Here is a 24,422-nt window from a genome sequence, read left to right as displayed (position 1 = left end):
GAAGAGTGCAAATGGAGCTGAAAGCAAAGTTGAATTCAAAGCAGTTTAATACAGCATAGACCCCCAAGGATTTAGACTTGGAACTAATGTTCCAGATGCGTGGAAATGTTTCCTCTCTGTATCCTGGCTAAGAAATGTTACTGTTTATTATTTTAGCATTAGTTTTCTGATAGACACATGACTATGTTTCTGAAAAATTATTCAGTGTATTATCATTGTGCTGATGAGCATACTGACAGTACGATCCTATACATTTTTCATTTTCTTCCAGGTAAATTTGTATAGGGCTGCAGTCTAAGACATCTCTCAATCTGGGCCACATACAGTTCTAAATGTATTAGGTATATTAAGTCAGACCACCTATCAGGACTAAACTAGGCACTCTATCCTGTCTCCTGAAAATCTAACAATTTTTAAAATATAGAACAGAACATCCTGGAGATGTGACAAAATTTGAAAAATGCTTGATTCGATAAGCTTTCCAGAAAAATGCCACTGGCAGTTAAGTACTATAGTAAAGATACAAGCTACTCACAGTGAAAACCACCTTCAGATTGTTGAAATTGTCGATTTCTTTCACAAAACCTTTGCTCCCCCATCTCACCAAGTAATTTTCACTGTTTAAAAAGAACACATTGTGTTATACTCTGTATGACTGGGTCATCTAATAGCTTCACAAAGCATAATTGGCGAATAACATTATATAATACACATTGCTCTGCACAAATCTGAACACCTGACAATGCCACTTCTACAAATTGACTCTTATTCAGATATATACCCCATTCTTTGCTTTTGACAAGCACATTCTAAAGACAAAATAATGGCATGCCATGAAGGCTGGTGTCTAGATAATTAAGCAAGAAATAAGGTTGGAAAATATATTGTGTCTGCACTTTAAAAAATGCTATAATGGATAAGCAGCTAAGGCCCCATTAATGGTTTTGAGACATAAAAGTATCTTCCTTCTAGTCTTATCCTACACATGGCTGCTGAGACATAAATACCGTTAACTTCAGTGGAGTTTATTTCTAGCTAAGTATTCACAGGATTTTAGACTAAGAAGGGGTTCAAAGGCCACTTTCCTGGAAATACTTCCAAAGTAGTAAGGGTGCAAAAACGAGATCAAATTCAAAGAAGAATGCACAAGGCAGCTCAGACTAGAAGAAAAAAAGCACTCAAATGTGTTTAGTTCTACAATAGCATAAAAGCAAATACTGTATATATTTAAGAGTATAGCTTTCTTCAATATTGTTGTGAAATTTTATAACTGGATCCTGTGGATGGGTTCAGAGGAAACAACCCTGGTCAGTTCCTGGATTCATAGCCTGGTTTTCCCCAAGCACAGCTCCACTCAGGAGATGCTCCAGTCAGCAGGAGCAAAGTCTGGATCTAAGCAATAAAGAATGGTGGTTTCCAAGAGATCATGCTGTCTTACTGGCTCTATATGTTACTATTTTCGCTTGGTATACTACTTATACTAAACCTTCCAAATCTTCTGTCAAAGAATTCACTAGCATGGATAAGTTCAAATGCTGCAAGCCACAGAGTCATTTGAAGCTTCCCAATGTACTCAGTGTAAATTCACCTAAGCTCCATTGTTCAGTTTATTTTTGCACATTTAAAGATATGTAATAAATAACTAGGCCCAACATTACCTCGTTCCTTAATATTTCGGAACATGCTTATAATGCAATTGAATTCCATACTAATATAATTTATTTATTGCTTATTTTATATTGTTCTTCCTCCAAGAGCTACTTAAAATGCTTAATTGTAGACATTTTGGTTTTTTTCCTTTTCTGTTCTATCTTTTCCTCTTCTCTTTTATAGTATGAATATTCATTCTGTCTTCGATTCTTTGACTGTTCTGTCCCTTAGGGTTCCAAAACACCTAATGAACACTGAAATTACAATTGCAAAGATTCTCATTGATAGTGTGAAAGTCTATTTAAAGTACCTGACAATTTGCAATCTCTTTAAGCTGTGAAATGTGTGTGTGTTTTCATTTTCAAGGGATCATTCTTAGACCTCACACATTTATCCTAAAAACACTTGTCAGCTTGGCAAGGAAGATTGACACCTCACACCAGCAAAACAGCAGCATACCTTATAACTGTCTGCTTCTGGGGATCATAGAGTGACATGAAAAGTTCTGCATCTTCTCCTATTCTGCAGACAAAATTCCTCACAAAGACATAAAGACTGTGAGTGGGGGATGTAGAGCTTCTGGAGTAGGTTCCATAATCAGATTCATCCTTTGACTGTGTATGAACAAATCATAAGAAGATAATGTTATCCAAACTACACCTAGAACCTGCTTCCTCCTCTGTGTTAGGTTTCACAATCAAGCATCATTTTGGCCATAGTACACAACTTGAACCACTATGTTTATTAGGTGCAGATTTAACCTTTGCTTTCAAATTCAACAATTGATGCACTGATTTTGTGAATATTTTGAGAATCCAGCAGATGGCACCCAATGGGTGTTCCTCCTCCAGTGCAAAACATCCGCTAGTGGAACAAGGAGGGTGGCAATTCCCTGCTCCAGAAGGTCCCATCAATCCTCCATAATAGATTTGGAGAGGTTGCCGGGGGGGGGGGCGTGATGAAAAACTGGAGATGGTCTCCCTTTCTGTTCCTCTGACAGAGGTATTCATCAGTGGAAGCAGGTCACCGGGCACCATATCATTTTCCAAGCCCAACATATTTACAGATATAACCAGCAGTGCATTTTCAATAGAACAGATATTTTGTATTGTATGTGCTGGTTATACAATAGTTTATGACACGCTACCAGTTTATCAATGTGGCATTTATTGTGCACTTGATTTTTAAAATGATGCTCGGTCTTTGTTACTTATTAATGACATTAAATAACTATGTGAGGGTATTAAGGGTATTTCCACACAAGTTAAGCACTAATTCAAAGGGTGGGCTCAAGCCTTACAGTAGATAAAGACTTCTATCCACCCAGCTACAGATAAGCTCACCAAGTTTGCCTTCTCAAGGAGTGTGTGATGCACTGGCAACTTAATCCTGGGTTATAAAGAACAGAAGTAGCACAGCATGTCACTGTGGAAGTAGGCTGCAGGAATAGACCTGACATTGTCATTGTTTATTTTATTTCTGCTATTTATATACCGCTTACTTATCCAGGTGTCAAAGTTTAGATGGTGCAATTGCTGCTTCTGTAATAATGAGCCTGGAAAGCTATTACTTCAAGAGGACTGAAGCTTTTTAACACACCAACAGATGATCAAGTAAGTTCCAAATGTAAAATAAGGCTACTTGGCTGGCTAAAAGGAATGGTCTTGGGGAGCAGGAAGTGAGAGATGAGCACCTAACTTTTTGAAATCTTATTTGTCACCATATCAGACTTGAATTCTCTTTTGTCTCTATAGCAGTGATCTGTGCTAATTGGGGTAGCCTTTGCAGCTGAAAACTTAAATAAAAGATTAACAGTACAGTACATAGTAAAGATACTTTATACAAAACATTCTCAATGTACACAATCTGGTGATGAAAAAGCTTTCACTGGCTAAAATCAGAAAACGATAAGGTTCTCATGTAATAGCCTTCCTACTATGAGAAAGGAGACTTCTACTTGAAAGCACAGAAATGGGTGTGTAAACTTCATACCATCTCCTCTTTAATCCGTTCTGTGATTTTGTTAGTAGCTTCAGCATGAGCATGAAAGAGGCTGATGACACTGGTCTTCTCTGGATCCAAGATATTCCCATCTTCATCTCTAACTATCAGATCTAGCTCTAGTATCCTGTAAGCATAAAGAGGAAATAACATCAGTAACCTTATTTGTTTTTTAGAGCTTATATCAACCACCTTATAGAAGCATACCTTTCCAAGTCACTTAGCATTAAATAATCTGAAGCTCATGCTTGTCTTTAGATAGTTAAATATGTTATCCTTTAATATGTATTTAGGAATCACTTTTAAAATGTCTACATCCCCATGAAACAATACATCACATCAGGTGTTCAAATTTATATATACTGGTTGATGGGCCTTGTGAAAAAATCTTAAGAATGAAAACACTTTAAAATTAAACACAAACACATCTAAATAAAAAATGCCTGCCTATAACAATATGACATCACTATGATTTTATGAGTTCATTTCTGAAAACAATAGTAAACCCAACTCAATCATTGTTAACATTTCTGAAATATCCCAGCTTGCAGCATACACTGACTTGAACTGTATCAGTAGCTGTAAGCCAGAACTAGAGAACTTACTTGTTGCCATAGTCAATTTTGGAAGTGACTTTTTGCTTCAGTTCTTTGAGCTCATCTTTGGGCAGTGTCCCTGAGAGAAGCTGAGACCTCCACTCCATTAACTCGCACATCATAGATTGTACTTGCCGAAACCGGTCCTTCTTGTTTGCCTGAAACATGTAACACATTTCAGATGTCAACTTATCTGAAATTTCAAATACTATTTTCTTTTATTCCAGGGATTAAACAATTATTGGATTGCAGAAAAATAAGGACCTTTCCTCTGGTATTAAAGCAAAACTATCCTACTTTCAAAAGCTACAAACCAACCAGTGCATGTAAAACCAATGTTATCATATTTACAAAGGCTTGGTGGATAGTATTCATGCTACAGGGTGACAGAGAGATGGGATGCAAAAGTGAAAATTAGAGGTAACAAGGGCAGACCTGTTTCCCCAGGATTGTGGGTGTAGCCCACAGGGAAGGGTCATAGCTCAGTAGTAGAGCATCTACTTTGCATATACAGGTCTCCAGCTGAATCCCTGGCTTCCCCAGCTGGGGTTCGGAAGGACTCAATGCCTGAAGCCCTGAATGGTCACTACAAGTCCGTGCTGACAAGGCTAAGCTAGATGGGCTCTTGGCCTGACTCACTGTAAGGCCACTTCCTATGTTCCTATTCCTACTCTTACTCTCAGCACAACTTAAACCACATCATGCCAAGCTTGCCAATCAGAAAAAGGTGGGCTAGGTCACACCACACCACACCAAGGGAAGAAATACTATTGCATGGCCTAAGAGGAACCTGGGATCCGCTGCAGTACCACACCTGCTGCAGTGATTCTATTTTTTTTCTAATTTGGCTTTTTGTGTGTGATGGATCTTTTATTTGGTGAAATTCAGCTAGAAGAGGGGAAAAAAGCTTTTAGGTTTCTTATTTGTGCCTTTGACAGAGTGCTATAGCCACTGAGTCACACTGCTTTCACCAGATGTACTGATTGTGGCAACTAAAACACGCAGTATGGAGAGGCTATTTATAATAATGGCACTTCCAGTTAAGGTTTAAATACACTGTGCAGTATTGCTGTCCTTTGGCACACAAAATTCCCTTTCTTTGAATTAGGCAGGCTGTCGGAACACATTAAAAATAGACAAGTTGTTTAGAAATATATAATAGCAGCTTTTCCCTATAAGCAAAAAGTAGTAGGTTCTGAATTACAGGTGCCTTCAACCTCCTACTGTGAGCACATTCCTGCATTGCGTATTAAAGGTCAGTCAGAGACTGAAAGAGCATAAAACTCAAAGTGGAATTATACTGGCAGGCTTTTAACAAAAGAGCAAACTCTTCAATGAAGGGATTGATTCTTTATAGTCTCTTTCAAAGGAGTGTTCTTTTCATGAAATGAAAGACAAAACACTGTCTTAAACACTTGGCATATCCATAATTAAGCCTACAAAATATGGCTAACATAGCACCTAACCCTGTTAACGTCTTCTTTGCCTGCAATCAATAATTTTATTCATCTGAGGTACTTTTTGTTTGAAATACTTGAAGTAATAGACCTATGGGAGGGATTGCTTACCACATAGAGCTGTTTCCAGATATTGCCCCATTCCCAAAGTGTGCAGGTAACCTCTTGCACCAAAGGAATCTCAGCAGGTATTACATTTTCTGCATTTCTGAACAAAAGGATAAACAGTGGTTTAATGGCATGATTCCCACCCTGATCAGCAGCCCAGAATCCAGCCCAGAGGAGGAACGGTCTGCCAGATCAGAAGGATCAATGGTAAAATACACAGGGGGTGCTAGATGGACACAGATGGACCCAGGCCTAAGACCAAGGCTGAGCCAATCAGCTTGGAGCCTCTTAAACCTCACATTCCTGAATTAGAAGCCCCCGCAAACAGCCACACGCAAACACTGGCCAGGCCGATTTCCTCTGTGAGAAAGCCCCTCTGCACCAAGGACCTCACACTTGCCAGAAGAGCACACCAGAGGGAACTGACAGGAAGGAGGTGGAGTATTAGGCTCCAGACCAAAAGACTACCCCTTTAAGGCTCTCCATTCTTCAGGAAGGAGGCAGAAGCAAAGGGGGTTAGTCTGGCTAAGAGACCACAAGTCTCAGAGACATTTTCTTGTATTTTTATGCTGTGAACCACTCTGAGATCTACAAATGAATGGTGGTATACACATTTAATAAATAATAATAATTTTGGCACCTGAAATGAACAACAAAATGGCGTCCCCAACCTTTCAAAGAAGAAGGGGGGAATGGCGGGAGAGGGTAAAGTTCCACATTGGGATCAAGGGGGTAGTGTAGTGGCAGCAACAGCGGGCCTTTCTTGGCGGTTGGATCTGCTGCCCCTGTGGATCCTGCCACTTGAGGCAGTTACTTCACCTTGCCTCATAGGTGGGCCAGCACTGGTTGCAGATAACACTGAATCAAGTTGCTAACTTGGAACCGTCCAGGGTCCTACTATGCCAGACTGTTACCTGACTGACAACACCACCCACAAGCGCCCCTCACCCTCCTTGTCGTTAGGAAAGGGCACCTTACAAATCTTTTGCCTATCAGCTACTGGGTGTGCACATTCTAGCTTTTCCCATCAGACAATAAGGATCACTCTTAGTGAAATACCCTTTCAAGCATTAGTTACAGAAATTATTTCGCCAAGCTGTTCAGCATCAATCACATGGGGGATTTTAGCTATAATACTCCCATCCGCTGACATATACCTCAAAAGAATTATCTCAATGAAATACCTTTTTTTCTCAACCGAAAGTTCTTTGATGTGGATAAAAGATTTTGGAAATATTCCCTAATGGAAGAAGAACGGGGGAAGCACATTTGTTATATTGTACCGAACATTTCTTCTATGACAAATTAAAAGGACCAAAAGTAGATTGATATATAGAGGTTCTGGAATAAAACTCTGGTGAGTTTTATTCTCATGTAGCTGCAACTACTATGTATGGAGTTAAATTATTAACCATTTGCCACTTTTCCCAGCCTGGTGCCTTAGAGATGTTTTAGACTACAACTTCCAGCAGCTCCAGCCAGCCAAAACATCTGAAGGGCATCAGATCAAGTTCACACATTACCAGGGTTGCTCATAGAGTCCTGTCCACTGAACTTGTCCACTGCAAATGAACGTCCACCTATTTTCTTCATCCTCAACTATTTCTTGACGCCTGACTCAAATGTTGGTTCCATACACCAGCTTTTTCTTTGACTGAGTGGTAGAGCACAAGCTTTGCAAGCAGAAGGTCCCAGATTCACATAGCTGTCAATGTTTCCCTTTTTTTAAGGGAAATTCCCTTATTCCCAATAGGATTCCTTGAAAGAAAAGGGAAAAGTTGACAGCTATGCAGATTCAGCCAGGGGCATCTCTTGCTAAATGTTTCAAAAAGCCAGTTGTTTGAAAGAGCTCTGCCTGAGGCCTCAAAGCCACTGCTAGATGGAAGAGATAATACTGGAGAAAATGGAGAAATAGTCTCCATATAAAGGAACCATTGACTTCACCAAGGTAGCATCTCCATTCATACAATATTTTATAATACCTACGAGGCTCAAGAGGAGTTTATGTATTAAAGTATCTTTGTCATGGTTCTGTCTACAAGCTGTGGGTCTGGTGGCCTAACAACACATTTGGTTACACAGGAGGATTAGCAGTCACACTCTAGGTTCTTAAAAATTAAATGCCAGTCCAGTGCAGGAGACCACAATTCTGATCAGCACCACAGCCTGAGAGGATAGGTAGCTGAAGCCTTGGTGCCACTGAGCATTTTTTCCTAATGCTTATTACCATGTAGTGGGATAGTTTTGCTGAGATTGCAGCTGGAGAGAGGAGTCTTAAACCTTCTCTCCCAGAGTGTTGCAGTGACCATCATATCCCGCTCCATATTTAATTTTTTTGCTAACCATGTGATTGCTAATCATGTTGATGGAACATGTAGCCTAAGATCCATTTGTGAATCTTCTCTTTAATACAACACATGATACACATATCGTCTTATAATCAGCAGTGAAGCTGAAAAACTGAAATGTCACTCAGATCCTGGATTATCCTGACATTCAACCTGAGCTCACTGTTTCATCTAAACTGAGGGGAATTCAAGTTTAAACAAACCAGGACGTTCATGCCAATGCTAGTCAGTGAAGGGAGGGGAAAGGGAAATATTTAAATCGGCACATAAGAGAAGAAGGAAATGGGAAATGAAAAGGGGTGCTCATGTGTTAAATTCAACAAATGTAGTGTCTGTGGACACAATAACTGAGCTGTACAAATCAAGTCTACGCTCTTTCACACAATCATTTGTACTTATAGCTACGTTCAATGTCATGTGGGGATAAGCCTAATGGGCAGAGTCAATGGGGAAAAACCAAAGGGAACAAAGCAACTTAAGAAGTGGTTGTTAAATGTAAAAAACAAAGGCACACAGTCAGATGTCAGCTGGAACTTAGGCACTGCAGGAATAAAGGGATGCCGATGGGTAATAGGGTAGATACACAGCTATAGAGCTGCAAAATAGCTCTGAAAGAGGCACTGCTAGATCAGAGTCCCTTATGAATACAGGAAGGCCTTCCATTTGCAGAAGGGCATGACTTGATCCAATCCAAGGTACTGGTTCTAATGTACTCCATTTTACGCAGGCATTTTTTTCCTTAGAAGCTGTGGTGTTCTACCTGTGCACTAAGATGTCTTATCACACTGCTGTTGCTCTTCCCCCCCCCCAAAAAAATGTTTTTATTGATTTTACACAATTATAACAAAAATGACATACAAAACACACAACAAATAAAAATGCATTACAAAAACACAAAGAAAAATTATTTCTTCAAATATCTCATTCTCATAACATTGACAACTGACTTCCTCGAAACCCCTCTAACTGAATTTCATTATATCACCTGTTCTCCAAATTCATATTTCAAACAATATTAATATTGCTCTTATGCCTATGTTTTTATTGTCATGGTTGTATTTTTACTTTTGTGATTTATACTCTGGTGTTGTGAGATGCCTCATGAGTGCTTAAATGAAAGTGTGGTTAAAAAAACCTGGTGCAAATAAATAAATAAATAAATAAATAAATAAATAGGCTCAAAGATTTCAGGTATGTCCCTAGGCTTCAGCCAACCTATTAGGATCTTCAACTTTTATCTTGTGCCATATCATAATTTGCTTTTAACAGCTACATCAGTTTCAATTAGCTAAAGGGCACTACAATTTGTGATACACATGATCCCTTCAGTGTATACGACTAGTTGGATGCTGGTCAGTCCATTATTTGTTATTTAATCTACTTTTCTCATAGTACAAAAACATTCATTTCCTTATTGAAATATTGGCCACTGACATAGATTCAGTGACTCTTCTCAGGATTAAACTCCACACACTTAAAAAGAAAGAATAAAATAATAGTCTATTACAAAAAAATATATCAAACAGATAATCAACAACAACAAAAGAATAAAGTCAATAAGAATAATCTTACCTCTACCCCTTTATGTCTTACAATGTATCCTTTGTACCAACCTAAAAGTCAAAGCAAAACCATAGTTACTTATTATATGCTTTTCAATGTCCAAATTGAACCAATTCGTTCAATTTCTGCAAAACTAGGGTAACAATCCTATGCATGCTTACATGAGGGTAAGTTCCACTGAACACAGTGCAGTTTACTTCCTGGTATGCTTAGATTAAATTGTGTTGAAAGAGGATTACTGGTATGTATGTATATATGTATGTATGTATGTATTTGTGTTTGTTTGTTTCTTTGTTCATAATAAAGTATTCATAAATGCCTTTCAGGGCAATTGCCCAAGCAAGGAGGCACACAAAATTTACACAATAAGCATAGCAATATAAAAAGAATAAAGTTAAAATCCACATTACACCCTTTGATGAGCAGCAAATCCTCAGGACACAACATAATGAAGACACACCAAATAACAAAAAGGAAGTGGGTGCAAATTTAAAACAATCTAAAGAGTTCTTCTAAAAATCACCAGTGATGGATTCATGCCATAAATCCCTTTTATGAACCAAATCTGCCTTTTTAAAGAGTTTAGAAGAGCATTGGAGTTTGATCTTGCTCCTGGAAGTTATCCAGACTCATAGCCATGGATAACCTTATCCTCCATGAATTTGTCTAATCCCCTCAAAAGGCTGAGTTGGTGCCCATGACTACATCTTATGGAAGCAAAAATCACTGTTTAACTATGTGTCCTGTATGAAATACTTCTGCCCTGAATCTCTCAATACTCAATTTTACTGGACAACCCCAGGGCTCAGTATGATGACAGGGAGAAAAAAAATATGTGTCTACTTTCTCCACACACTGTGTGCATAATATAATGCAACTCTTTCATGCTCCCCGCTTACCTTTTTTCTTAACTAAAATTCCCCCAAATTTTCTCTCCTTCACGTGTAATACATTGTACCGGTATATATAGTGAAGGGGAGAGGGCAACATGCCAAAATAATGTGGGCTGGGGGGCAAGCAGCAATGTTACTTCTTTCCTAGCTGATCCCCCCCCCCATGCTCTGATTATAGCTTTCATGTCTTGTTCAGTCCTCCAGTCAGGAGGCACAACAGCATCCTTTTCAGAGGTTGCTTTGCCTTGTAGGCCTGTCGGACTAGACTATAATCTACCAGTGGGAGCCAGAATTGGTTTGACAGTCATTTCCTAGAGGGAAAAGCCACCTGAGCCTAAGCATAGCTTCACCGACAGCATCCAGGACACGGCGGAAGCTCTGCTGTACAGTCATGTTGCAGCATAGCCAGATCTTCTCTGCTATGGGAAAAAGCTCGAGCATTTCCCTTAGCAACCAGTATTAATTATTGTGTCAAGGCACACTTAAACCCCAAAAAGGCCATGTTTGTCAGCACACTTAAACCCCCAAAAGGCCATGTTTGTCAGCCTCATTTAACACTATAGGGTTAGGCCACTAAAAGTGCTAATCACTTAGATTGTCAGGCCTGTGCAGAGTGGCGGCAGCCAGATATACTTGCCCCCAAGCCTCAGAGGGCTATAAGCATGCCGGGGAGGCCTCATCCATGGCCTGCTGGACTTACACTGCCACGCCAAGAACAAGACTCCCACCCCAGGCCTCAGACAAGCTCTGCACAGGCCTGGAGAATAGTTGCCAAAAGGCAAAAGTTAGATGTTAACATTCGGTGGCTAGGAACTCTTACTGTTGTGAGACAGTTCAGCATGATCATAAGTGCCTCACTTCCCCTGTTTGGCATCCTAGCTTGTCCCTCTTTGAACCTGGAAGCTCGCTGGCAAGTGGTCCAAAAAACAAAATAAGGAACCCAGACACTCATCCATCTTTGGTAACTGTCACAAGTGGAAGCTGAGGCAATTCTGGAAAATGGGGAAGGGCAATACACAAGGGGGAAATATTCGAAGCACACCCTGTGGGATTTCCAGGGCTTCCAAACAACTAGAGCTGCCTTATCAGATTTTGAAGCAAGCAGCGTAATACACATTACCATCTAAAAATGGTCCCCCCACAAGAAAATTAAATCTAGAGTCGAAAGTTTTCTAAGTGCACCACTGAGTACATCCTTCACAGGATGAGGCAGTCAAGGTATGATGTGTAAATCACCGGACCCAAGGCAAAGAAAAGAAAAGAAAACACCCTGCAGACATAATGCTGTTTATGGGGTGTCAGTTAAGTCTCCCTGAAATACAGTGGTACCTCGGGTTACAGACACCTCGGGTTACAGACACTTCAGGTTACAGACTCCGCTAACCCAGAAGTAGTACCTCAGGTTAAGAACTTTACCTCAGGATGAGAACAGAAATCGTGTGGCGGCAGTGGGAGGCCCCATTAGCCACAGTGGTACCTCAGGTTAAGAACGGTTTCAGGTTACGAACGGACCTCCGGAACAAATTAAGTTCTTAACCGGAGGTACCACTGTAACTATATTTTGAAGAAAATGCTTTTTAAGGCTCTCAGGTCAATGTTTGTAGCTCAAGAGAGACCTCTTCTGGTAAGAAATATGTTATAAACACATTGAGTAACTTTTTCATATCTGCGCTAATCTCATCTGTGACATAAACCTACAGAACATCTCTCTGGGGCTGTCCACCTTTGTTCAGATTAACTCTGCCATCTCATTTTTTTCCAGTACTGGCTTTCAGTCCAGCAGTTTTGTGTTTCATTTCTGAGCACACAACTTTCATATGTTAACGGTGCATTTATGAAATCCAAAAGTTGCATTTTCTCAAGCTTTATAACCCCTGAAAGAATGCCACCCCTTGAGAATGAATAAGAAAAAAAAATCTGAATTAAAAAGGAACAGAACAAAATCACATTTTTTTGCTTCAAGATAATAAGGGAAACCTACTTTGCTGCTGCATGGAACTACCACCACAGGTGCTACTTGGTTGAAGAGTGAGGGACAAGGAAGGAGGTCACTCTCCTGCTTCTCATCCACCTTTCAAACAGATGGAGAACATGGCCGTTCCATGGAGATTGTTTGTTTGTTTCTCACTATCCTACTACTGAACCCAGAGTGGGTTACAACACAAAAGTTTTTAATTAAAAAACCCCCTAGATGGTTAAAATTATACAACACTACTAAGAAAAGCCCAGAGCAAATTAAATATTGGTTTGGTTCAGACATATAACTAAACCTTGGTTTGTTTAGCCTAAATATGATTTGTCCGAACCTAGCCTAGCAGACTAACCATGGTTTCTTTTCTGGCAACAATGATGAGAAGCCATGGTTTCTTGCCAGCATACCAGCCATAGCTTGCTTTACCTATGATTTTGGTGCCATGCCTGAACCCAACAACCTTGCTCAACCATACTTTGTTTGGCCACCCTATCCTAGACTCTTGCTAAGCTACAGAGGCATTGGGCAATATCATTTGGAAAGCAAACTAAGCTTTGGAAAAACAGGCAATGTGAAAGACTCATTAACTAAACAAACATGTGCAATTGCAGTCAAACTAGAGAATCAATTGGAATAAGTACTGCAGCTCCTCAGCCTCTCAGTCACACTGAATATTTCAGTGTGCACATGCTGCATGGGCACAAGAGCACCAGAAGGTCTCCCTCTGTTTCATAGTTAATATATTGTATTTTTAAAAATCATGTTTATTTGAGTTCATATGTTGGTATCCCTCTCCACAAGCATAGTTGTTTGTAATACTGCCACATTACAAAAAACTACAAAGCCTGTTTTATGGCTACAGCTATGGATAAAACATTTCTGGTTATCATTTAACCAAAACCACTAGCAGAATTAAGGCTATTTTTATTTATTAAGAAGTGTTGTTCTGCTTATGTTAGTTCTGGTGGTTTTACCACAAAACCCACACATAAAACCCACAAGCAGGGGAAAAAAGAGGCAAGTTAAACAAGTTTCACCTCCTAATAATTAACATCAATATATTCATAATACAGACATCACAGTTTCAGTGTAAGGAGGTAAGTCACATCAGGATAAGAGTAAAATCTCATTAATGTCTCATTAATTCACCAAAAATGCACTCAGTGAACAAATATGCTTCTAAATATGCAGGCATGATGGCTGCATGTTTCAAGACAACAGTAATATAAGCATTGTCTCAGGATTTTTTTCTCTCCAATGAGCTCATAACTCAATGTGATGATGCAAGATACAAACCAAAAATTATTTCTCACCTTCACAGTCTTCCAGTATATGGACTACATCACCAATATGCAGAGATAGCTGTGGTACTCTTGCAGCACTGAAATTGGATATTGCTGTGAAAAGACAATCACTCAATCAATCTTTATTACGGTTAAACAGACAACAGAAATAGTATCAACAACATGTACTACATCAGCACCAAGGGGTGGACGCAGTAGACAAAATAAAAAATTACCTATATACTTATTTACATTAAAAATAACACTCCTTCAACTAAAGCTGTGAAAATACACAATAAGCTGTTATGGATTCAATCAAATTAACATTTTAAACACAAGAGCTGTGTTTCAGACAAGATGCTAAACCACAATTTGGTGCTATGGGGGCAAGCCTTGAACTTGCTTGCCTGCTACCCACTCCCTTTTCCTCCTTTGGTGCAGTGACAAGAAATCTGGAAGCTTGCTAGATCCGAACAAAGAACTGTGTTTAGTGTAAAGTACGCTTTAAAAAGACAAACCAGAATCACCAATTCCAGTCTGAAATTGCCTTGCTTTCCTAAACCATAGTTAAGACTAGCTACAGTCTGTCTGACTTTGGACATAATAAAGTAATGACAGTTGAAAGCGAAAGCAAAATCTTCTGATTTCTTCAAAACAGCCATATCAGAAAGGAAGGCCCAACCTTTAAAGCTCATGCATGTAACACCAAACTATAGCTTAGAGTTGCCATATTTCAAAAAGTAAGATCCAAGACAACCCAAAAGTTGTTGAGTTTTTTTAGTAAATGCTACAAGAATGTCCTGGAAAATCAGGACGTATGGCAGCCCTGCTATATCTTAGCATTGCATGTGATCCATCTTAATATGGGATTATAAAGATTATTTTGAGAGTCAACATTATTTTAAATAGAAGCACAGCAATAAATATTAAATAAACTGAATATGAAGGTTCACTTCTCTGCCTCACTTGCAAAAGACATCTCCATAAAATGTGGAAATTGGAAATTCACACCTGAAATATCAATCATAAGAAATATATGCAGATAGCAAGCTGAAGTAATATGTCTCCAAAATAAAGCAACTAAAGGGTGTGGCAATCTTTATAGACTGTTTTCTAACCACACACTAAGAGAGCCTTGCACCTGAGGAGGAGGGATCAGAGAGCTACCTTTTTAATTTGTTTACTGTTTTATTTCTCAAAACTGCTTTTATTTTTCAAAACATTTTGCTTTGAAAACTCCAGAGCAGTAAACAAAGGGTAATGAAATACTGCATAAACAATTATAAAACAATTATAGGAATAAAACCATATAAACTCCAAATAATACAGCATCCATAGTTATTGGCAGCCTGCCTCAAAGCCGGTATTAACCTTGCACTGGTTGAGCTGATGTGCTTTCTGCTTGTGAAACAGCACTTTTGGATACAAGCCGGTGTACTGTCAAGTACGCTTGTCTAAGCCAAAGCATAATACCATTTGTAAAGCAAATCTGCAATTTTTATTAAATCAACTTGGAAGATAAGAGTGAGAATTAGACTTGTTCCAAAGTGAGAATTGGGCCTTCAATCTTAAATAAATTGGCTTGGGCAGAATAGCCTTAAAGCGTCAATTTACTGAAGTCCTGAACACACACTTAATAGCTTCAAATTGTTCTGAGTTCTCCTCTTGTCCCCCTAATTCACTGCCATTCAGAAATCAGTCTTGGCATTCTTTCCAGTGCTTTTGGCCAAAATACAGAAAAAGCCGCAGAAGGCTGTTTCAAGTTATATCAGCCACAAAACAGAACAAAAACAGTATATCTCAGCAACAATTAAAAACAAAACTTTAGTGCATTTTGTTCTCACATTTGGCCGCCCCTTTTAGAACTCTAAACATACCCCGTGACCCAGATTCAGATATCCAGAGTATTTGATGTAATTTAGTTCTAATCATGGTACCAGCTCAATACAGTGGTACCTCGGGTTACAGATGCTTCAGGTTACAAACGCTTCAGGTTACAGACTCCTCTAACCCAGAAATATTACCTCGGGTTAAGAACTTTGCTTCAGGATGAGAACAGAAATTGTGCGGTGGCAGTGGGAGGCCCCATTAGTTAAAGCGGTACCTCAGGTTAAGAACAGTTTCAGGTTAAGAACGGACCTCCAGAACGAATTAAGTTCTTAACCAGAGGTAAAGGTAAAGGTAAAGGTACCCCTGCCCGAACGGGCCAGTCTTGACAGACTCTGGGGTTTGTGCGCCCATCTCACATCTATTGGCCGGGGGCCAGCGCTGTCCGGAGACACTTCCGGGTCACGTGGCCAGCGTGACAAAGCTGCATCTGGCGAGCCAGCGCAGCACACGGAACGCCGTTTACCTTCCCGCTGGTAAGCGGTACCTATTTATCTACTTGCACCCGGGGGTGCTTTCGAACTGCTAGGTACCACTGTACCACTGTACAATGAAATTGTACAGAGGTACCACTGTACAATTTCTATAGCCATGTTTTATTAAGCTGTTCTTGTGATACATTGTGTTCCCTTCTTCTTAAGTTAAAACAGTGACCCTTCCACAAAATGGTCAGTTTCACGAATAACAACCTAAAAGTGTATAATATTAACAACCTAAAAGTGTATAAAGCTAATAATATTTAGCTTTTACATCACTTCGCCTTCCATTTTTGTTCTGTTCTTCCTCACCATTCCTTCTCCAACCTGGCAGCTGGCTGTAGCCTTGGCAGCTGAGGAAAGTTTACCTTAAGGTTCTCTTTCTCCCTCTCTCTCAAAACCACTTTTGAACTACTTCTGACTTCAGGATATGGCCTTTTGACCACCCATAAAGGTATACAGATTCTTGCACAGTGCTAGTCCATACCCTCCAACATGTTGCCACAGAGAACCAGAATGCTTCCCTTATGGGGCCATGTTTCCACGTGAGAGCACAGCCCCCATAACACGATTCCCGATTTAATCAGAACAGTTGAGGGATTCGCTAGAATATGCAGATAATGTATTTCCATGATACAATATTTGGGTAGCAATCTAAGACAAATGAGAATCAAACAAATACTGACTTGTCACACTGTACTTTTTTTTAAAAAAAAAAAAGCTATACCTTTATTGTTAGCTGTCCTGGATTTGAATGAGAGGGTATAAGAAACAAAACAACAACAATAATAAATACCAACAATTAAACTATTTCCTATGGATTTTGGCATTTAAAATAAGCTTTCAAAAACCAGATGAAGGGGAGGGGGAGTGCATTCTGTCCTTTAAGCCATCACTACTCGTCGTGCTCATTTAAAGAAAAAAAACTAAAAGTTCAGAGCATGGTTGTGTTAACATAATATTGCATTGCTTCCCAGTGGTACCTTTTTTTCTTTTTTCTTTTTACAAAGGGTTAGTATGGTGACATCAACCAACTGACAAAGGAAGTGGTTTTGCAAGCTTGATGTTTTCTGAGTAAGTGGAAACTTACAGCTTAAAGTCATTTGAAAGTACAAAAGTCCTGTTTCTTTACTTTAAAAAAGGGAAAGGGGGAATAAAGCAGGAACATGCATGTTTTGTTGGAGCCAAGATATACAGAGCACTATAAACAAATTCCTGAATCCCAAAGAGTGGGGTAGGTCCCATTAAAACTCCTATTGGTTAACAATTCCCAGCTGGATGTCTATTGTAGTAAAAAGCAACAGGTCCTGTGGCACCTGGAGGTCAAAGAAATGCATTGTGGCGTAAGCTTCTGCAGACCAGTGCCACTTGTCAAATACTTGGAAGTGTCATCCTGAGTTGGCAGAGGTGCGTGTGTGTATGTCTGCCAGCTGAAAACAACACTTTTCCGCGCCATGAAAGCTCATGGCACGCTGTATTTACTAATCCTTAAGATGCCACAGCTGATTTTACTATTGGTTAGCACAACATGTTGTGGCTATGTGTGTCCCACTTCCCTGAGCAGTGAGAACTGCCTGGGTTTGATTTCATTTGGAAGGAGGGATCACTGGATACATAAGGTTCTTTGTAACAGAGTTTACTTACAAATTTGTAGAATTCATAGATAGGTAGGTTGAGCAGAGGTGGTCGTGGACAGCTTAAACAGCAACCCTACATCAGATCTGTAGCAAGGAACACTTGCCCACTCACCAGAGCTGCTAGCTTACAGAGCCCCCAAAACTGAGCTCAGACCACTCTGTTTCTCTCACAGTCTGCCTTAGTCTCCTATTCACAACTGCCATTTCTGTTGTTCTTTACACAGAGAAACCTAGTTTATGGGAGCTATGGGAGAAGGTATGCCCATGCCCCTTTCTCTGACCATTTTAGAGTAGTCCTGCATCACAAAGCAATCTTCCAACCATTGGCCCCTATTGAGGGCTGTTAAAACTACTTTTGTCAAGTTCAACATTTTGGCACGGTATTGTCACAGTCTTGTTCACAGAAATCTGATAGTAAGCCCATAACATTATCTTCCCGCTCCTTATGCAAAGGTCCCTATCTAGATGTTGCGACTTCGCTGTGCTAGGGTACATTTCTAAACCTTACCACATGTATTTTTATACAAGTTACCGGTAAGTAAGGTTTAAGAAGGATTTGAATTGAAGCTTATGCAGATAGCCTATCAAAACTCTCTCCTCTATTTGTAGACAAAATAATGAGGGTGGGCTCCTCCAAATTTATCCAGGGGTGGTGCGATATTATCCAATTTTCTCATGCAGATAATAGATTTCAACACTGTCACAAGTATAGCACCTTTTATTTTTCTGCCTCTCCAAGTGACAACAGCCACAAATGTATTGGCAGCTTGATCCCTATTTTTATGCTCCACAGTGTCCTGGGCCCAGCATCATTACACAGCATCATTCACCGGGGGAGGAAGGGGGGGCAGCTTCCACCACAACAAAAATGGTAGAGAATATTTGTACAAATTTATTCAAAGTGCTCTTCCATTTTGTACGGGGGGGTGTGGATTCGGACATTTTCTCGAAAAGAAATGGCTTTTCTTTAATTTGCATGTCTGGGGGGAAGCAAATCCAACCCTCGCCCTCTGCATTACAATTCTTTAATACTATCTCCCCACCCCACCCACCACCCCCCTGAAAAAAAAATAGAAGAGGGACAAGAATGGGACCTCTGCAGATGAAACCTGATTCACATTGCTTTTTCAGTGCTGTCCTGGATTGAATATATAAGCCACAGTTGAAGTCTCACAACTTCCTTTTGTGGCACTTGCTTGTGATCCATGCTTGCTTCATTATCATGTTTTTTAAAGCTCCTGGAGGAGAATCAATGATGCAAACAGGGAAAAGAAAAACAACTAAACTTTCAGAGTTCTGGCTTGGTTTCAGTGTGAACTTTTGGAATGTTTCCATGGACTTCACAAACAAATCAATAATAATAATAATAATAATAATAATAATAATAATAATAATAATAATAAATTTTATTTATATCCCGCCCTCCCCAGGCGGCTAGCAACAATAAAACAGTACAAAAGTACAGCACAAACAACACTCTAAAATCATTCATTATAAAATTAATTCAAGTATATACAGTCAGGACAGCTGTTTTCTAATTTGGGGGTGACTAACATGTGGCCTTCCAGCTAATTCCCAACTCCCAGTAACAGCTGGATGATCATAGGTTAGCCACCTATATTCCAGTTCAAACTCTTGAAGTCTCCTTAGTTGCTCAGCCCTAAAAAAAAATCTAACTTTTCCAACACTTGCCTCCACTTAAATGAAAATCATTTTAAAGTGCCATACTTTTTTAATCTAACACCACAGCATTTAGCAAAAAAAATACCTATACAGTCGTACCTTGGATCCTGAAAGCCTTGCGAGTCTAACGTTTTGGCTCCCGAACGCCACAAACCCGGAAGTGTTCCATTTTGCAAACATTCTTTGGAACCTGAATGTCCGACGCGGCTTCTGGGGCTTCCTGCAGCCAATCAGAAGCCACGCCTTGGTTTCCAAACATTTTGGAAGTCAAACAGACTTCCAGAACAGATCCCGTTTGACTTTTGAGGTATCACTGTAGTGTGAGAAATGTGCTGCTCACTTCCTACTTATTTTTAATTCATTTGTAAAAGAATATCTATACCAACATTTTATGAAAGCAGGGTGGTGTACAATTTAAAGCGCCATTAAAAACAAAATAGATAAAAAAGAAGCAGCTAGAAAGGTCTTCAGGCGATTCTTGAAAGTCAAAAGTGAGGGTGCCTGCCAAATCTCTTTTGGAAGAATCCTCCATTAACATATGTGGTGAAAATGTGAAAAAGTTTTTTTAAAAAAGATTAAAACCCCCAAATCATTGCCATTATAAGCAGAACCATCAATATTCCTTACAGCTAAATCTGAAGTGTGTATTTTAAAATGCAATTCAGCCTGACCATTTAGATCAGGGGTCAGCAAACTTTTTCAGCAGGGGGCCGGTCTATTGTCCCTCAGACCTTGTGGGGGGCCGGACTATAGTTTTTTGGGGGGAAATGAACAAATTCCTATGCCCCACAAATAACCCAGAGGGGCATTTTAAATAAAAGCACACATTCTACTCTGGTAAAAATACCAGGCAGGCCCCACAAATAACCCAGAGATACATTTTAAATGAAAGGACACATTCTACTCATGTAAAAACACGCTGATTCTTGGACCATCCATGGGCTGGATTTAGAAGGTGATTGGGCCGGATCCAGCCCCCGGGCCTTAGTTTGCCTACCCATGTTTTAGATCCTCTATGGACTGTAACAGCACCAAGAATTGTAATTGGTGCTTGTTGACATTTACCCCTATTGACTACCGAAATTGTGTGGTTTAGCAAATCTTGGCATCTGGTCTTAATGGTGAAACTAGCACAATTTGTGGGTCTACTCTAGGTCTAAAGGAAGACCAAGGGGAAAAACATATGCCATGCAAGTAGAGTTCCAGGTCTTCCGGGGGCTCAGTGGGGAGAAGAGTGAAGTGAAGTCCCCATTTGTGTAAGTAAGACTCAGACATAACTGGATTTTACCTGACAAAAATAAAATTTCTTGTGACAGTTGGCTCTATTTATTTCTCTTGAGCACCATCAATTAAATTATGTATATCAACACATTAAAGGCTCTGCCTTTGTTTTACTGCAATTGTAAAACCTTAGGATGACTAGGATTCATCTTCCATAGTTAGTGCAGGATTGCTCATACATTATATGCTCTTTAGAGGTATGAACTATGTACTAGTAGAATTATAAAATATATTCAGTACATATACAGATAATGGTAGATGCTATGTATTTTGTATGTGGTAGTATTTTGCCAGAGTAATTCAAGCACTGGGCCCAAGAATCTTTTCAGAAGGCAGCAAAAGACTTCTGACCATTCGCAAGAGAGAAGTGAGTATCCTGGTTCTTTAGTTTTGCAAAAGGAGCTATCTACCAAGCTTAGTATGAGTTTTGAATAATTTTGCAATGTTACTATATCATTGCACTGAAACTCAATTGTATTTTGCTTCTGGCATTTCTTCCAGAAATCCAAATAATTTCATACAATATCAAGCAAATCAGAATGTGTAGATTGCCCTGTCGTCACCACAGGAACATACACAGCTGACTTAGACAATCAGACAATCAATCCAGCTAGGTTTGAATTGTCTACAGATTGGCAATGGCTCAAACAGGAGTCTCCTCCAGCCTACCAGAAGATTGAACTTGGGACCTTTTGCATGCACTGAGCTATGGCCTTTCCTAAGTTTCAAAATGGGGTTGAATGTTTAAGCTTTGGCCATGTTCACTCATTTAATGATTTCTCACATGAAAGTCCCCTAACCCAGCACAGTTCATGGTAATTAGTTGGTAGTTTGCTGTGGGTTATAATTATATTACCACTGGAAAATTAATGAACAATCTCAACAAGATTTTAAAAGCAGTAGACTAAACAAACTACACAACACATAGGTGCAACAAGTTCAGTTATTTAGCACATTTATTTCCTGGCTTTTGTTCATCATGCAACTCAATATGGGATTTTCAAGCACTGACAAGACCCAGCTAGGTGACTGCATGATGCAGCCAAAGAGCACACCAAGAACCAGTAAAACAAAAGTCTCAGGAGCACAGTACATATAGTTTGTTTCTGAAAATGTGCTTGCTCCATTTCCATTTCCTGTTTATAACAGAGCCAATAAAAGGACAACTTGCATAACTGAGTCAATGCCTAAGAAAAACTCGAATGTCTAAGATTCCAGTTTGGTTATTGCAAGACAAAGGGCTGTTTTTATAGTTTACAGCTTCAAATTTAGTTAGTTCCACAGGACTTTCCACAAGAATAGGGAAATAGTACTAAGCAAAGATTGCTTGGAAGCAAGTATCAATGAAACCTTCTTATGTGTGTGTTCAGCATAGACCCATCAGACAAGGCACAAAACAACTATTTTGTTGTTTAAATATTTGGGGTTTTTTGCTGACCAAATTGATTTATCTTTGTGCATTGCAGCACTTCTCCCCACATCCTGCAGAGGAGGAAAACCCCAGAGAGGAGCTTGCATGATACATACCCACTCCAATCTTCTTATCGGTTTTTTGCCAAGGAGTCATAGCCAACAAGTCCAGCAGGCTAGGGTAGCCGTGATTCAGGAGAACAGCTGTTTGGTACCGGATAAAATCCCAGTAATGTTCAAGGATGGAGTCAAGTGAATCGCAAGGCAAGTTTGTCTACTGCTGCAGTTGCAGCAGGGAACTTTGCACTTCTCACAATCCCTCAGCTTCCTTCCTCTTTTTCTGTGCACTGTCCTCAACGAGGCTCTTACGCTAAATGAAAGTGATGCTTCTATGCAGAGGAGGGACAACACCGGGCGCCTTGCTGACAGGGCAATGACAGCAACACAAGCAAATAGGAACGTAAGGGGACTATGGTTACTACCACCACTACATGCTAAGCCAATCACACAGCTTCTAGACACGTGTCCTCCCAAGATGGTAAGATCTGTTAATGAGGTGCTGCTTCATGTTCCATCCTTTTTAATGGTGACACGTATTGCAGCACCGTTTTAGGCGTAACACCTATCCATCCCTGTCTCCACCAGCTGAAAAACGGGTACATATTTCATTATATTGTTGGCCTGCTTTTAAACAAGATTGTTTAGTTGTCCTATTGTTTTTAAACAGCTTGTGGGCTTTGTACTAGCCTTATTTTGCATATCACATGGTTAACTCTACAGTATAAGACTTGAAGATTTTAGGGGAAAGGTTATGTAGAAAAGATGCCTTACTTCTGTTGCAATGCTTTCCCAAAAGTTCATTCTTCAGCCATAAAATACAAAAGTATACTTTTCCTCATGCCTGGCAGAATTTGTATTTTTCCATTTTATACCGAGAAACATGTATTGTTGGGGAAAGGCCATGCAGCAGTTTTGCTGTTATTCCATTAGCCTGACCAGGTCGGAAATGTGGAGGCAGAATAATGGAGGAACATTGAGACACCACTGAGAAAAGGATAAAATGAGGACTGCAGCCATGGTAAAACCAGGACCCTATCAAAGAGAGTGGGAACTACAGGATCTGAACAAGGAGGGTCTGAACAATAGAATGCTTTAGCTTTATTCAGTATTAAAGATACAGCATCATGAACAAACAGTAGTATCTGTGCTTAAGAGAGCCTGGAGTTGTTACACAGCAGTCTGTTTCACCCATGCTGCAGGATGGACTACTTCTCTTCAGTTCCAGCTGTACTGCCAGTCTTCCTTCTCCCCTGCCTGCAATGAGCCATTCTGTGCTCACCGAGCAAACTTATATCTGATCTGACCGTTTTGGTCACTACCCCTCTCTTATTTCGGAGATTTTCACAGTGTGGATACACTTGCTGTCTTAAATTAATTTCAACACTGGAGTAGATGGGCAACTGCCTTCTGTTTGTCAGGACACATTAAAGTAATGTTTTGGTGTGGACCAGAAAGGGACTTGTTGAAACAATGAGATTGTTTCAACAAGTCCCTTTCTGGTCCACACCAAAACGTTACTTTGGAACGCCCTCCCATCAGATGTCAAAGCGATAAACAACTACCTGACATTCAGAAGACATCTTAAGGCAGCCCTGTTCAGGGAAGTTTTTAATGTGTGACATTTTAGTGTCTTTTCGGTCTCTGTGGAAGCTGCCCACAGTGGCTGGGGAAACCCAGCCAGATGGGCGGGGTACAAATAATAAACTATTATTATTATTATTATTATTATTATTATTATTATTATTATTATTATTATTGTTTCTTCTAGTCATTCTGTCATTCTCCCACACTGTTGCCAAATTTCTTTTTGTCATTCTCTGAACATTCTGGGCAACTAGGTTATTGCACAGCTGTTTTCTCCTCCTGCCCTTTAGAGTTTCCCCCTAAATATTCTTTGTTTGTTTTTTGGTAACTCCCTTCTTCATGCGTGGCCTGGTATGGCTACATAAGGATACATGCTAGGAGTGAAATTCAATGTAGCCTTATGTCTCTTCTTCCATCAGCACAAGGATTTCTCTTGCACAGTAAAGGTCTCCACCTCCCATCACAACACTGCTAAATCTGTTGTAGAGTCCCCCAACCGTCTGGAGCAGATTTGAAGATGCAGGGGGAGGAGG

General features: G+C 39.8%; 1 protein-coding gene across 3 annotated transcripts in view; it reads right to left on the bottom strand.

The window, feature by feature from the left end:
* Positions 1-22,805, bottom strand: part of DOCK2 (dedicator of cytokinesis 2) — a 258,167-nt gene extending 235,362 nt beyond the window's left edge. Inside the window, exons 1-9 of one of the 3 annotated variants that reach the window (XM_082212994.1) lie at positions 22,363-22,805; positions 13,902-13,985; positions 9,733-9,773; positions 6,997-7,052; positions 5,816-5,912; positions 4,257-4,405; positions 3,643-3,778; positions 2,110-2,264; positions 536-617 (exon numbers count right to left, since the gene is read on the bottom strand). In XM_082212994.1, coding sequence (XP_082069120.1) covers positions 536-617; positions 2,110-2,264; positions 3,643-3,778; positions 4,257-4,405; positions 5,816-5,912; positions 6,997-7,052; positions 9,733-9,773; positions 13,902-13,985; positions 22,363-22,402 — 840 coding nt within the window. In that variant the 5' untranslated portion in view covers positions 22,403-22,805. Of the gene's footprint in view, positions 1-535; positions 618-2,109; positions 2,265-3,642; positions 3,779-4,256; positions 4,406-5,815; positions 5,913-6,996; positions 7,053-9,732; positions 9,774-10,622; positions 10,764-10,944; positions 11,112-13,901; positions 13,986-22,362 lie in introns of those variants that run through there. The other 2 variants (XM_082212996.1, XM_082212995.1) reach the window with 2 other exon arrangements.
* Between the last annotated feature and the right edge of the window lie 1,617 nt (positions 22,806-24,422).

Source organism: Podarcis vaucheri (assembly GCF_965113315.1).
Source record: "Podarcis vaucheri genome assembly, chromosome: 2".
In the NCBI taxonomy this organism is placed as follows: Eukaryota; Metazoa; Chordata; class Lepidosauria; order Squamata; family Lacertidae; genus Podarcis; species Podarcis vaucheri.
Note: the sequence above shows the minus strand (reverse complement) of the source record. Positions and strands in the feature narration are given on the sequence as shown.